General features: G+C 43.0%; 1 protein-coding gene across 9 annotated transcripts in view; it reads left to right on the forward strand.

Moving 5' to 3' along the window:
- Positions 1 to 14,979, forward strand: part of LOC137432678 (dynamin-1) — a 240,133-nt gene that overhangs the window by 136,732 nt on the left and 88,422 nt on the right. For all 9 annotated transcript variants that reach the window (XM_068124772.2, XM_068124769.2, XM_068124771.2 and 6 more), the window contains exon 14: positions 4,976 to 5,089. In XM_068124772.2, coding sequence (XP_067980873.2) covers positions 4,976 to 5,089 — 114 coding nt within the window. The remainder of the gene's footprint in view (positions 1 to 4,975; positions 5,090 to 14,979) is intronic.

The following is a 14,979-nucleotide window of genomic DNA, read 5'->3' on the forward strand; positions in this document are numbered from 1 at the left end:
GGAATTCCTGCAGAAGTCTTGAAGGAAGGAGGGAGGGAGATCATAACCCAATTGCATGCCCTCTTTCTCAGGATCTGGAACAATGAGAAAATCCTAGCTGACCTTAGGGAAGCCATGATCATCACTATATTCAAGAAAGGAGACTAGGCAGACTGGGAATTACCGTAGCATTGCCCTGCTGTCCATTGCGGGAAAGATCATTGCCCGGATCATCACCTCTTGTCGAAGACTTCCTTCCAGAGACCCAATGTGGCTTCAGACCAAACCGAGAGATAATGGACACCTTCTCTGCGTGTCAACTGCAGGAGAAGTGTCGAGAGCAACACTGCCCACTTTTCATGGCATTTTTCGATATAACCAAAGCATTTGACTCGGTTAACCATGAGGCCTCCACTCCAACCTGACAGATCACTCAATCTCGGCTGCTGCCGATAAACCAGACATCTGTTTCACAGAATCCTTCCTCCCACAGGATGTCCATGACTCCTTAGTGTCTCTCCCTGGTTGTCTCTGATTTGTTAGGCCTGAACCACGCCCCTGCGGTGGAGTTGCACTTCACATCAATAATTCAATTTCTCATTTTCCATGTACTGATCTTACACCTCCCATTCCTCAGGAATATCTCTGGCTGCAACTTCCCCTCAGCTCCCACCTCTTGTTTGTCTGTGTGTTGTACTGTCCTCCTACCAGTTGCAACTCCATTTGCATCTCTCTCAGACAACATGGACAAATTTTTAACCACTTCTCCCAACTCTCATTTACTCATATATGGCAATTTCAGTTGTCACCATGCAACTTTGCTGAAGTGCCATGGCTGGTGAGAAAAAAAAAAAACCCACCTTTAGAGGCCATTTTTCCCTGCAAGCGGGGGTTGGCCTTTTTCGGGAACCATGGTTGTTGTTGTTTTTCGGTCCCCTTTTTGAAGCAATGTTTTACGGCCGGATGCCCTTCCTGACGCCAACCCTTTTTGCCGCCTTTAACGACAAACAGGGAATTACCAGTGAACTGGTCCTCAATTAGCCGACCTCGGAAGGATGAACAGGCTGAGTCAACCCCCCTGGCGTTAATTCAGCGATCGACCAGGATTCGAACCCAGGATCCTAGGATCCTAAAGCCGGCACCCTAGCCACTAGCCCAACACCAGGGTGAGTGAGAGAGGTACCAATATTCAGCCAAGGACTTCTGTGACTCAATGGGACTGACTCAATCTGTCAAATTTCCAATTTGACATCGCAAACAAAGAAACCATCGTTTACGTGACGTAAACCATCGTAAACAAAGATTTTTTTAAACTTTAAAGAAATAGATAAGCATGGGACAGGTTGAGTGCAGGATGTCATGATGACGTGCACATCCATCGAGGCCTAGCCTCGTGCTGAACATCCCAGACGTAATGTCGTGATGTCCCAGCGAAAAGAGGCAGAGGAAAAAAATCCGGCACCTTTAATATACAGTAATGCTGAGCTGATTAGAGAATTTGACTATAACCGATTACCAATTTATAATTAAAACTAGAACAACACTCTTCGACGTCACAGCATTGACTGGTATACCTCCGCCCACATTATTACATCATTATAATACTTGTACCAAGTTTGATTTAAATCCATTCAGCTGTTCTCAAGTTGTCACATGTTTACATGACATGACCTCTGACCTTTGTCCTCTTGACCCCAAATTTAAGCAGTTAATCTTTACATCATTATACATATGTGTACCAAATTGAATTGGATCCCTTTAGCTGTTCTCGAGTTATAGACCTATTACAGACTTTGATCTTGAACCTCTTGTCCCAAATATTTAATCAGTTCATTTTTACACCATTCTACTCAATTGTACCAAATTTGGTCAGAAGCCCATCACTGGTTCACAAGTTATCATGGTAACAGGATTTTTACCTAACATGACCTTTGACCTTTGGCCTTTGACTTGGTGACTCCAAAATCTGATAAGTTCATTTTTACCTCATTCTACAGACCTGTACCAAGTTTGAATTAGATAACTTCAGCTGTTCTCAAGTTACAGACTTTGACCTTTGACCTCTTGACCCCAAAATATAATCAGTTAATCTTTACATCATTATACATACCTGCACCAAGTTTGACTAAGATCCCTTCAGCCGTTCTCACGTTATCTTGGTAATGAAAACCTATCACAGACAGACAGCCGGATGGACAACCTGAAAACATAATGCCTCCGTCGACTTCGGCATAAAAAAACAGGAGAATTGAAACTGATACCAAAAAGGACCAAAAACGATATACAGTCATGGCCAAAAGTATTGGCACCCTTGCACTTTTTTCAAATAACTCACGATTTTCTCTTAAAATAAGTTGAAATTGACAAAAGTATTTGGTCTCCACAATTCTTTATTTCACTGTTAATATTACAGTAACCTTTGTTTGTTTTTTTTGTTTTTTTTTTATTCAGAAGTTGTATCTTTTTAAATCAGAAAAAAATGGCATTGACAATTATTGACACCCTTGACTTCATATTTTGTAGCACAGCCTTTGGACAAAATAACTGCAGTCAAGCGCTTCCTATAGCCATGAATGAGCTTCCTACACCTCTCTACTGGCAGTTTGGCCCACTCTTCTTGTGCAAAATGCTCCAGTTCTCCCAGATTTGAAGGGTGCCTTCTCCCAACTGCTGTTTTCAGATTTCCCCACAGGTGTTCAGTGAGATTTAGATCTGGACTCATTGCTGGCCACTTCAGAACAGTTCAGCGTTTTGTCTTGAACCATTCCTGGGTGCTTTTTGAAGTGTGTTTGGGGTCATTTTCCTGCTGCATGACCCATGACCTTCGACGGAGATCCAGCTTTCTGACACGAGGTTGAACATTGCGCTCCAAAATGCCTTTGGAATCTCCTGATTTCATGACCTCATGCACACATTCAAGGCACCCAGTGCCAGAGGCAGCACAGCAACCCCAAAACATCACTGACCCTCCTCCATGTTTGACTGCAGGGAAGGTGTTCTTTTCTTTGAAGGCTTCATTTTGTTTTCTGTAAACATGGAGATGATGTGCTTTACCAAAAAGCTCTAATTTGGTCTCATCCGTCAACAGGACATTCTCCAAGAAGAATTTTGGCTTGTTCAGGTTTGTTTTGGCAAACTCCAGTCGGGATTTCTCAGCAGTGGGGTCCTCCTGGGTCTCCTACCATAGAACCCCCTTTCATCGAGTTGGCGACGGAGGTGCGAGTTGAAACTGTCATACCTTGTGTCTGAAGGTCAGCTGGAATCTGTTTGGCAGTCGATCGAAGTGCTTTCTCCACCATTCAAACAATCCTTCGCTGCAATATTCGATCAAGTTCTCTCTTGCGGCCACGTCCAGGAAGGGTGGCTACAGTGCCATGGCCTTTAAACTTCCTGATAACATTGCGTACATTGGACACCGGTACATCAAGGTCTCTGAAGATGGACGAATGGCCTTGAGATTGTCCATGCTTTGCTAAAATCTTGTCTGACCTCAGACAATTCTCTGCTTTTCTTTCTTTTCTCCATGCTCATTGCGGTACACACAGTGACACAAAACAGCAGAATGACTCATTTTCTCCGTTCAAACTAGTTTAATGAGTGATTTTTATATTGCAGGCACCTGAACTCACTATAGGTGAGTTCATTTCCAAAGTAAAGGAGAATCACCTGCTTGAAATCAAATTATTTCTAACAACTTCTATAAGGTGCCAATAATATTATCAGGGCCATTTTAGGATTTCTGTGTGGAATACGCTAAGATTTAGTAATTTTTTAAAGTTTTTTTTTTTGTTTGTTTTTTGGTCTTGTTACACTGCAAACCAAAGAAATACGTATGTGGATACCAAAACATTTTCTAATTTCAACAATTTTCTGGAAGAAATGCTGCATTATTTGAAAAAAATGCAAGGGTGCCAATATTTTTGGCCACGACGTATATCATGATATTTCAAAATGTTGTGGGTGGATTATGACAAAACTAGGTGGATCAGTTGGTTAGGTGACAAGAACAATCGATTAGATTTTGGTTCGTGTCCAGATCCAAACACGGCCCATCAGTGGAATACAACACATAAAATGTTCAGCCTGACGGAGGTATGTGCTCTGCCAAGTGACGTTCTAGTTCTCACCTGTGAAACTGTTCCTGAATTCCTGAATTGTCATGAGCTCTTTCCAACACTTGAAAACAGCAATCTGCTACTGAGCTTTACTATACCTGCTGCAATTAATGGTGATGCCCCTCTGTGGTGGTTGTAACCCCCAACACAGTTTGGGGGCCAAATCTTCCCCACTCTTCCTTGTTGCTCGGATTTGTCAGGGCAGCGCGGCCCGGATAGACCACTGATTGGTCCCCATGGGCTGGGCCACTCTCTCTTCCCTCTCTCCCCACCCCCTCTCTTTGTGGCCCTGGCCTCATGAATGTGGAGGTACACTATCTTGAATGTGGGGGATCTCTGGTTTGCTCTTGGGAGATCAATCGGCTGTCTCTGTGCCATGGGCCATTTCTAGACAACTGTCCGGGCTATACAACAACAACAATAACGGGGACATCTACACCTGCTGAGACACAGTTATCACTCTTCTACAATTCCTTGCCTTGTGTTGTGATGCATTTGTTTTTTGTTTTTTTGTCACACTGTTTCCCTTTGTTCCATTTTGTCTGTTGATGTACTATTCCCTATTGTTCTACTCTTCCCTGAACTGCAGGGCATTGTCTTTGATTTATCTTTGGTTTGTAAAACCCTGCAGACAAGTTCTTCACCAAACCATTATAGATTGACCATCAGTCATTCTCCTTTCCTCTTCTATCACTATCACTCAAATTATCTTGAAATTACACACCTATTTTGACCTAATTCCCTTGAATTTATTGAGCCATGTTTACATTTTTGCAAACTTTGGGGGAAATGTTGGCTTTTTCCTGGATGTTTATGTTCATGTGTGCATTTTCAAGTAAAAATGCAGTGAAAAACAACAACTTTTTTGACTCGATTTGCAGGTGATTCGCAAAGGGTGGCTAACTATCCACAACATCAGTATCATGAAAGGAGGGTCCAAAGAGTACTGGTTCATCCTCACTGCTGAGAACCTCGCTTGGTACAAGGATGAGGAGGTAAGCACAATGGCCACCCAAGCCGTTGTGACTAAAATAATAACTGGCATTCTTGTGTGTATATATATATACATACATATAATTTTTTAATTTTTTTTGGGTTTTTGCTGCATGCTTATTGATGATTAAGGGTCCTGCAGACATGTCTGCAAATTTCTCTTGCAGGAGAAGGAATAGGAGATTTTCTTTATATATATCAGTACAGTATATTTAATTTGAACCTTGAATCACAAATTCATAAATCGACTACTTTGATGCAAATGCCAAGCAGGTGAATAAAACTCTCCATCCTTGTATTCCTTAACTCCACAACTGTTTTGTTGTCTCTCTCTCACTCTCACTCTCACTCTCACTCTCTCTCTATCCTTGCATTTCTATTTGTTTAGCTTGAAAGTACGCACGTTTTTGGTAACAACATAGTCAAAACGTTTGTTTTGTAGTAAAAATTAGGATCAAACAACAAACTTTGCTCATCCTTTGAAAATATGTTCCTTGTGAGATGACTCACTTTTTACAGGGCTCCGTCTATTCAGCAAGGCATATTTTGGTGAATGTGTTTTGTTTTGATGCAACTATCAATACATAGTTTGGCTTCTGTCTAATTTCAAACATATGCCGTTAAGTTGTGCTTTTGATTTGAGAAATAAAGAAAGCCCATTATAGCCAGGTTGTAGTGTATACAACAAAATAAACTAACGGTTCCTATTCTGGCAATCTCCTGAAGTGTTAAGAAAGCTCATTCTTCACTGTGATTCTGTGAAAAAAAGAAGAAGAAGAACAACTCCTTTTGCATCTTCAGGCACATATGGCTGCCAAAGTTTATCCACGGCTAGGGTGCAAATATTCCTGGATGGGTCGCCACTCGAATGGCTTATTATTCCCAGTTTGCTGGCACTCATTTTGCTGACCTTGGAATGATGACAGGCTGAGTCAACCCACCTGGTGTTATTTTAACGGCACAACAGGGGCTTGAAGTCAGGACACTGAGATCTTAAGGCAGCCACCTTTACCATTAAGTCAATACCAGGCTGATGCTGTATAAACTTGGCAAAAAAGCTGTGTAGGTACAACCTCACAAAAAGTGTACTCCCTTTTTTGCCTTCTCCAAGTTTGATTTTCATCCCGGGCTATCACGTTTTGATTTTTGTTCCGGGATATAACGCCACCCTATTATTTTGCAGGTCGTGTGTTGCATCAATTACTATGTGATCCATCAGAATGCCATTAAATTCGGGACTTGTCTGGTATTAGCTGGTGGATATTAAGGATCCCGTGGTGTTTTTCATTGTTGGCCTTTGTGTGCCAGTACCATGGACATATTCCAAATTCCTGTTCAAACCTACGGAGGCACTGCATTAGTGGCACAGCTGCAATGTCCAATAATGATCTAACCAGCACGACTGTATTACGTATGCTCAGATCCAACCAGCCCTTGAGTAAGCATTCCTTAAAATTCGCTGTTTGTTTTTTGCCTTTTAAAGGCTATTTGTTTTCAATAGTTTACTCTATTTCTCATTTTAGATGCAACTTCGCAAGGTGATGTTTGGCAAGCAACTAATAAAAACACTAGTTACATTCTTAAAATGTATTACATTTTGTGTGTTTGACATTTTTCAAGTTGACAGGAAAACAGGAAGTGTTTAGGATAAGGGTGACCTGCTTGCTCATTGGAGGAGTTTTGAAGTGCATACTGGGATGTTCTGCTGTGGGAGATAGGCCATCAACATTCACATTTTTCCACTGACAAGGTATTCTGGTTATCTAGGAGAGTGTTCCAATTTTTTGGAGAGACTGGAGAATCATATTTGTGAATGATATCTGCCTTGACTGCCTGAATCGCCAGTTTTCATTTTATTTCTTTTTTTAATATCACTGACTTTATAAGCCCGAGCTTGTTTGACGCTCGGGCAGCGTTTTGATGTAATGGAGGGAATTCCTGTTTCCTTGGCATTCAAATAATGTTTGGTGATTTTTTTTTTTTTTTTGGCTAACTTTTCATTGGAAGGGCTTTCTTTGGTATTTATTTTATTTTTTGCAAAGCTATTTAAAGAGATTTTATTTCTTCCTTTGCTAGTTATAGTTTACTTAGAATTTTAAAATGCAGTGCTTCTGTGTGAATGGCCTTATTGCTAATTGACTGTAAAATAGTCTCAACTGCATGGTTTGTCCAAAATTATCTTTTGCATAAATGGTTTGGTCGAAGTTACGGACTGCCTGGACTTTTGTAAATTGGCCTCCTGGCTTTGAAATTGATTAGTTTGAGGTTTTTTTCTGATGGAATATAGTATTTGATGCTGTCTTTTTCTTTATTGTTTATTGTTATTTTACTTTTCAATTTTTTTGAGGGGAGTTTAAACCAGCTGTCTTGCTTGCTCACACTGGTTAATGGATACAGCAGATCTCACGGTGCTTTTTTGGCCAGGGTACCTGCACACAGGCTGGCCATCTTATAATTTATGACCTTAACTTCCTCTGTGAATATGATGATAAAATACCCACTATAATTCATGCGAAGAATTATCCTTTAGTCGCACCTACTCATGCTTTTTACAGATCAAATACAGATAGTTCCCGACTTACGACGGGTTTACGTTCCGTCATGTCCGTCGGATGTCGGTTCCGTCGGAAGTCGGACCCCCTTTTATGGACCTGTATTTTTCAGGTAGTAGTTGGGTCATAGCTCCAAAGTACGTATACCATCATAGTATCATGTGTTAGTCTCATGACGTTAATTACATGGGACATGTATTTCAAGTTAGTATTATGTCTTGAATTACATGTACCTATTATTGGCTTGAATTACATGTACCTATTAATATACGTATACAAGTACATATTCATGGATTATTTGGGACATTTTTCACATCCGTTTTCCATCATATAACTTTGGAATGGAATATGAGATTTAGGCCAACGGCAAGGCACTGGGACCTATAGGGTCATTCAGCGCCGATATGACTATTGTGTACCATGTATTGATACGTATTCAAGTACGTATTCATGGATTATTTGGGTGAAATAAAAAAATATGACATTTTATAGCAATTTATTAAACAAAAAATATGTACAAATATACAATGCAGTTTAATAGGTAATACGTAAATAAAATGTACAGTGTATCAATAATATTGAAATCAGGAGCTGGGGCCGTCTACGTTGAAGAATCATCGGTGGTTGAAGACAAAGTTGATGGTGGCGGTGATGGTGACGAGTTTGTTCTGGGAGACACGGAAAGGGCAGAGGTGGTGGCGGAGGCGTTGGAGGTGGAGGCGATAGGATCTTTTTTTTTTTAAAGAAATCGTCGAGAGTTGGCTGAACTGTTTGCTTCGTTTTTTCATCGTAAATTTCCCTGTAACACGCTAGGGTCTGCTGAAGTTGTCGATCGAATTTGGCCAAGCGATCAACGTTGGTGTCCATGCTCTCGAACAGCTGTAGTCCTTTGTTTAAAACGGCAAACCCCTCAGCCATTCCCTTTACGGTGAACATTTTTTTGGGAGTTTCGTTGTCTTTCTCTTCTTCCTTTTTCCTTTCAGATTCTTCTTGATCTCGCTGCTCTTCTATGTCAAGCAGATCCTCGTTCGTCAATTCGCCTGGGGTAAAATCAAGCAACACCTCCATGTCCTCCACATCAACTTCCAGCTCTAACGTGTGTGCTAGCCTCACAATTCTCTCTCCGATTTCGTCCATCACTTCGTCCTTATTGAAACCTTCGAACGAATTGAGGTAACGAAGCATGCAATGTTTCCATATTCCATTCATGCACCGTGCAGTCACTTCCTCCCATGCAGAAGCAACATTCCGGATACATTGCAATATGTTGTAGCCTTTCCAGAAGTCTCGTAGCATTGTCTCTTCTTCTTCCGTTGCAGCAATGGCCTGAGCGAACGTTGCCCGGAGATCGTAGGCCTTAAACGTAGCTATGGCACCCTGGTCCATAGGCTGAAGTATGGTAGTCGTGTTGGGAGGCAAATAAACGACCTTGACGTCTGCATGCAAGTCATCAATATGCTGAGGGTGGCCTGGTGCATTGTCAAGTGTAAAGTACCAACACTATCCTGCAAGCGATAGATTGTTGCAGGCAGTATTCACGCATTTGAGGGACAAAGCAATTCAGGAACCAATCTTCAAATAATGCCTGCATCATCCAGGCCTTTCGGTTGCTTCGGTAGTAGACAGGTAGGGTGTGCTTGACGATGTTTTTAAAGGCACGAGGGTTCTCGGAGCGGTAAATGCAGAAGGGCTTGATCTTGAACCCTGCAACATTACCGCCCAACAGCAAGGTCAGTCTATCCTTGAATGCCTTGAATCCGGGCATGGTTTTTGCTTCTTGGTGGATCAGGTTCGTTCGCTCAGGCATCCTCTTCCAATAAAGTCCAGTTTCGTCGACGTTGAAGATTTGTTCTGGTAGATATTCTTTTTCAACAATCAACTTGTCGAATACCTCCCGGAACCTTGCAGCTCCACCTGCATCTGCATTGCAGCTTCGCCGCTTACTCTCACGTTATGCAGGTTATTTCGTCTCTTAAAACGACTAAACTAGCCTTTGCTGGCGGTAAACGTTTCCGTGTAGTCGGTGCCAGCCCGCACCTTCAAAACGTCGAAGAGACTCTTAGCCTTAGCATGTGTCGTCATCAAGCTAAGAGGCACACATTTTTGCAGCTGGTCTTCCATCCATGTTATCAACATCTTCTACAAAATTATGGCTACAAATTATGTAGCCACTCGTGATCTGATTTCGTTCTTGGTGGTGTTATCAAGATTCATCATCGCAGATTCCACCCGTGATACAACGTCACAAGTGGCTGCTGTTTTACTTCGCCCTCCGCAATTTTCACGCAACAATTTCAATTTGGACCCGAAAGAACAACAAGCTTTACGAGAGTTACGCAACATGGATGACGTGGTGTTCTTACCAGCGGACAAAGGACGGGCAATGGTGCTCATGGATCATCTTGTATACACGAACAAAATGCAGGATATGTTGGCGGACCAAAGTACTTATGAACGGTTAACCGCAGATCCAACGAAGAAGGAGGAACGAAGGTTAAACTCAATGCTTGCCAGATTAAAAGCGACTGGTAGACTATCAGCTGCGGCGTACAAACGTCTGTACAGCAGTAAGGGCGTGGCTCCCAGGGCATACGGGCTCCCGAAAGTGCACAAAGAGGGATTTCCGCTACGGTTAATCGTTTTCTGTATTAATGGTCCGTCATATGCTCTATCCAAGTTTTTGGCAAACATTTTGAAGCATTTGGTGGGGACAACAGAGCGAACCGTGCACAATAGCACAGCATTTGCTGAAAGAGTGAAGCAGCTCACCATCGAAGCACACGAGACCAAGGTTTCGTTTGATGTTGTGTCTTTATTTACCAACGTGCCCATAGCCCTGGCGATTGAGGTGGCAAACCGGCATTTGATGGAAGATGATCGATGGAAAGAGACTGCGGGAGCTTTAAGCCCGATGGACGTCTGTGACATGCTTTCTACCTGCCTCTCTTCCACCTACTTTGTATTTAATGAGGTATATTACAAGCAGGTTTATGGCACCGCTATGGGTTCCCCGGTATCGGCTGTGATTGCCAACATGGTGATGGAGGATTTGGAGGAACGCACCATTCCAGCCCTGTCAGAGCAACCACGTGTTTGGTTCCGGTACGTGGATGACACATTTGTCATCTGTCACTCTGATGAGGTGGGCATCATACATGAGACCATAAATAAAACTTTTTCCTCCATTAATTTCACCATTAAAGAGGAGAAAAATGGAGCCCTTCCCTTCCTGGATACACTCGTCGCAAGGGATCCCAAAGGAGCCTTAAAGGTAACGGTGTACAGAAAACCAACACACACTGATCGCTACCTTGATTTCAATTCTTGCCATCCAATGGAACACAAAAGATCGGTGGTGCACACCCTCTCAAAAAGAGCACGTGATTTACCATCCACCTTTGAAGACGAGATGAGTGAGGTGGACCATCTTCAAAATGTGTTAAGGGCAAATGGTTATCCTGACAGCTTGCTACCCAACAGGAAAACGATAACGGCTTCCCCACACAACAGGCTGAGACCGAGAACAACCAAAGGGCTTGTGTGTTCTCCCTTTTGTACCGGGGGTTTCACAGAGGGTCGGCAGAATTTTGAAGTCGGCAGGAGTGAGGGTGAGTTTCACACCGGTTTTCACCCTTCGCCAAGCCCTTATGAGGGTCAAGGACAAGCTTCCGAGGAAGGATAGGTCAGGGGTGGTATACGTAGTGCCCTGTGGTTGTGGAGCTGAGTATGTGGGTGAAACCGGGAGGACCTTAGGTCAACGTATTGCTGAACACCAAAAAGCATTTGAATGTAATTTTCCCAATAGATCTGCTATTGCCAAACACGGCCTTAAGGAAGGCCACACACCTTTATGGGATAGGGTTAATATTTTGGGTTCCACACCCAACAGAAACAGAAGACGTGTTTTGGAGGCTTGGCACACAGAAGAAACTGTTACCTCGATCACACAAGAGGTAGTTGACTTACCGGTAGCGTTTGACCCACTCTTGTGTAAACGAAGCAGGCATTCCGTACTTTGAACAACGAGTCCACATAATATGTCACACAAGGTTTTTATTCGGACAATTTGCCCCCTCCCCCTCCCCCCTCCCCCCTCCCTCCAAACCACCCCTCTCCCAAACCCCCCCCTCCGCTTCCACCCCCCCTCTGGTTACCCCCCCCCATTCTATACCCCCCCCTTAACCCCTCGCCATCCCGCATTCCCCTTTACCGCATAGGGCCACATGTGATGATCTTGATATTATGGCAATTTTATTTTATCTTAAAAAAAAATAAAAAAAATTTGCTTTAATATATTTACAGTTTTAATTTAATTTACAATTTAATTGTTGACAAGTTTAACTTTTAATTAAATGTAATTATTGTTCCTGATTTTCTAAACACTTGAGTTATAATCCAGCATTGCTTACAGGATTCTTTTAAGCCGTTAATATGCGGTTGATTTTTGAATTTGGTCAATAACGTCTCCGTTCACGAGAGCGGTGTGATACGGTTTCATTGGCTGTCCAGCTTTGCCCACCCCACTTTGCATATACCCCACCCACTTTGCATATAAGGGGATGTTGAGATGATTTTATCACTCTTGAGGAACATTAACGGAGGCGTGTGGCTTCACATGTTGTTAATCGAAACGTTGTCATTGTTTGTTCAATTAAAGGTTGGAGATCTTACCATGGAGTCATTTGGATTTACTCCCAACCGCAAATCTTTGCTTGTATATATATATATATATATATATATATATATATATATATATATATATATAAAACCACCTTTAGAGGCCATTTTTCCCCGCAAGCGGGGGTTGGCCTTTTTCGGGGACCGTGGTTGTTGTTGTTTTTTGGTCCCCTTTTTGAAGCAATGTTTTACGGCCGGATGCCCTTCCTGACGCCAACCCTTTTTGTCGCCTTTTTACGACAAACAGGGAATTACCAGTGAACTGGTACTCAATTTGCCGACCTCGGAAGGATGACAGGCTGAGTCAACCCCCTGGCGTTAATTCAGCGATTGACCGGGATTCGATATATATATATATATATATACACACGCACACACACACACAGACTTGGCATTTAATATGGAATTTTTTTTTTTTTCTTGACTTGGGTTTACTTTCTTCACTCAGTACATCAATATGGTGAGTTTCTTTTACACTTTGGTGATTTATTTGTTAAAAGAACCATGTCACTGATTGTCTGTCGCAGCAAGAAGTCAATAACAGGATTATATCACAGGTGGCGTGACAAAATGTACGGACAGGTACATTTGACGATTGGCTTCACAATCGGGTATATAAGGGTTGTTGCGTTCTGTATTAGTGGAAAACAACTGCTGCACGTCTACAAAAGTTATTGCCGCTTCCTCTGGAGATGGTCCGTCAACTCGACAATGCTGTTTGTCATGGAGTGATGGCTTTACGAATTTCCGGCATGAAACAGTGTGCTATTGCTCGGCAGTATGGCATCACTCAAGGTCAGGTGTCAAAGATCCCGAAACGAAATGCTCAGAGGGGTGTCCCTCCTCCAATATCGAGGCCAGGACATCCCCGCAGAACCACAAGGAGGGATGATCGCCAGCTGCACCGGTTAGTCCGCAATGGCCGTACCAAGTCAGCTAATCGGCTTAGGGCTGAGTGGCAGCAACTGACAAATGTGCCTGTATCCAGAAGGCTAGTCAACCAACGACTGGTTCAAGCAGGCTATCGTGCCAGGCGTCCCCTGAGAAAGCCACGCCTGACAAGACAACACTGCCAACGCTGATTGCAGTTGGCCAGAGAGCACCGTCAATGGCAGCCAGGACACTGGAATCACGTGATCTTCAGTGACGAGTCTTGATTTCTGGTCTATCGTCAAGATGGCCATGTCCGAGTGCGCAGACAAATGCATGAAGCCTACAACGAAGATTGTATAGTGCCAAGAGTCCAAGCTGGAGGTGGTGGGGTGACCGTTTGGGCTGCTTTTCATGCAGGGGGCAAAACTGACCTGGTTGTTCTGAATGGAAACATGAACCAGTTCAAGTACAGGGCCATTCTGGAAGAAACATTGCTTCCATTTGCTCGTGGAGCCTTTCAAGGAAACTTTGTCTTCCAAGATGACAATGCATGGCCTCATCGTGCTCGCATGATCCAACACTTTCTTGCTGACCGTGGTTTAGAGCATATGGAGTGGCCTGCCATGTCCCCAGATATGAATCCGATAGAGAACTTGTGGGCAGAATTAACGCATCAAATCGACCACTTGGACCAGCAACCGACCTCTGTGCGTGAATTGCAGCAGGCTATTGTCAATGCATGGCGAGCGATTCCTGTCCAAACCTTGGCAAATCTCGTGAACAGCATGCCTCAACGCGTACGTGCTCCCCTGAATGCTCGTGGGGGTTACACGACGTACTGAACTGTAATTTTACTGTCCGTAATCCCAGTTGTAATTTAACTTTTGTATTTGTTAAAAAAAAAATTGGCTAATGTGCAAAATAAAGAAATACTTCTTGAAAACGTACAGACGTTTAACACAGTACTGTCCGTGAATTGAGTTCAATATCAGTTTACTTCACTTTCAAGGATCAATTTATTTGCTTCGAAATGTCAAATGTGGTTTTTGTTTCTTTTAAAGGTCACATTAACAAAATCCTAGAATAATTTCAACATAATTCCAATGAACTTTTGGTTCTAAGTCAACTTGAAAAGTAAGTTCACCCCCACAAAAAATATATTCCATATTAAATGCCAAGTCTGTATATTGTTGCGGATCTCCTCGTCGGCCTTTTCCCTTACCAAGGGGGGATTAGTCCCCTTGTCTTTGACTAGCCGACGGGATCCGGGGCTATAACGTTCCTTCCGGACGGCGTTAAATAGGGTTGTAGGCCGAAATCCTATTACCTAAGTGCCAACGCCGCCCAGGAAGCAAGGAGATAAGCCCCGCCCAAATCACGGTTATAGGTGGAAACGCCGAGCGATAGCGAACCGTGACCCGAGCTGTTAACAATTACTAAACTCGATCCGAGCGGTTCTAATTGTGCCACGCTTACCCAATGGAGGAAAACACCAATACGGTCGAATTAGGAAAGACAGGAAGAACAGATTGGTTTATTTACACTATGCACGTATATACAAGGATCGGATGCAGAGACACAACAACAACAACAACAACAACAACATGCATTTTAAGGCCATTTTCCCTGCTAGAGCGGGGGTTAGCCTTGCGGTCCCCATGACAATCTTCTCCATCTTGCCCTATTTTTTGCATCTCTCCTTGTTAACCCACTTGCCTGCATTTCTTCTTCCACCATCTTTGGCCAAGTCTTTCTCGGTCTTCCCCGTCCTCTACTTCCTTCTACATTCA

Source organism: Myxine glutinosa, chromosome 8 (assembly GCF_964187855.1).
Source record: "Myxine glutinosa chromosome 8, kmMyxGlut1.1, whole genome shotgun sequence".
In the NCBI taxonomy this organism is placed as follows: Eukaryota; Metazoa; Chordata; class Myxini; order Myxiniformes; family Myxinidae; genus Myxine; species Myxine glutinosa.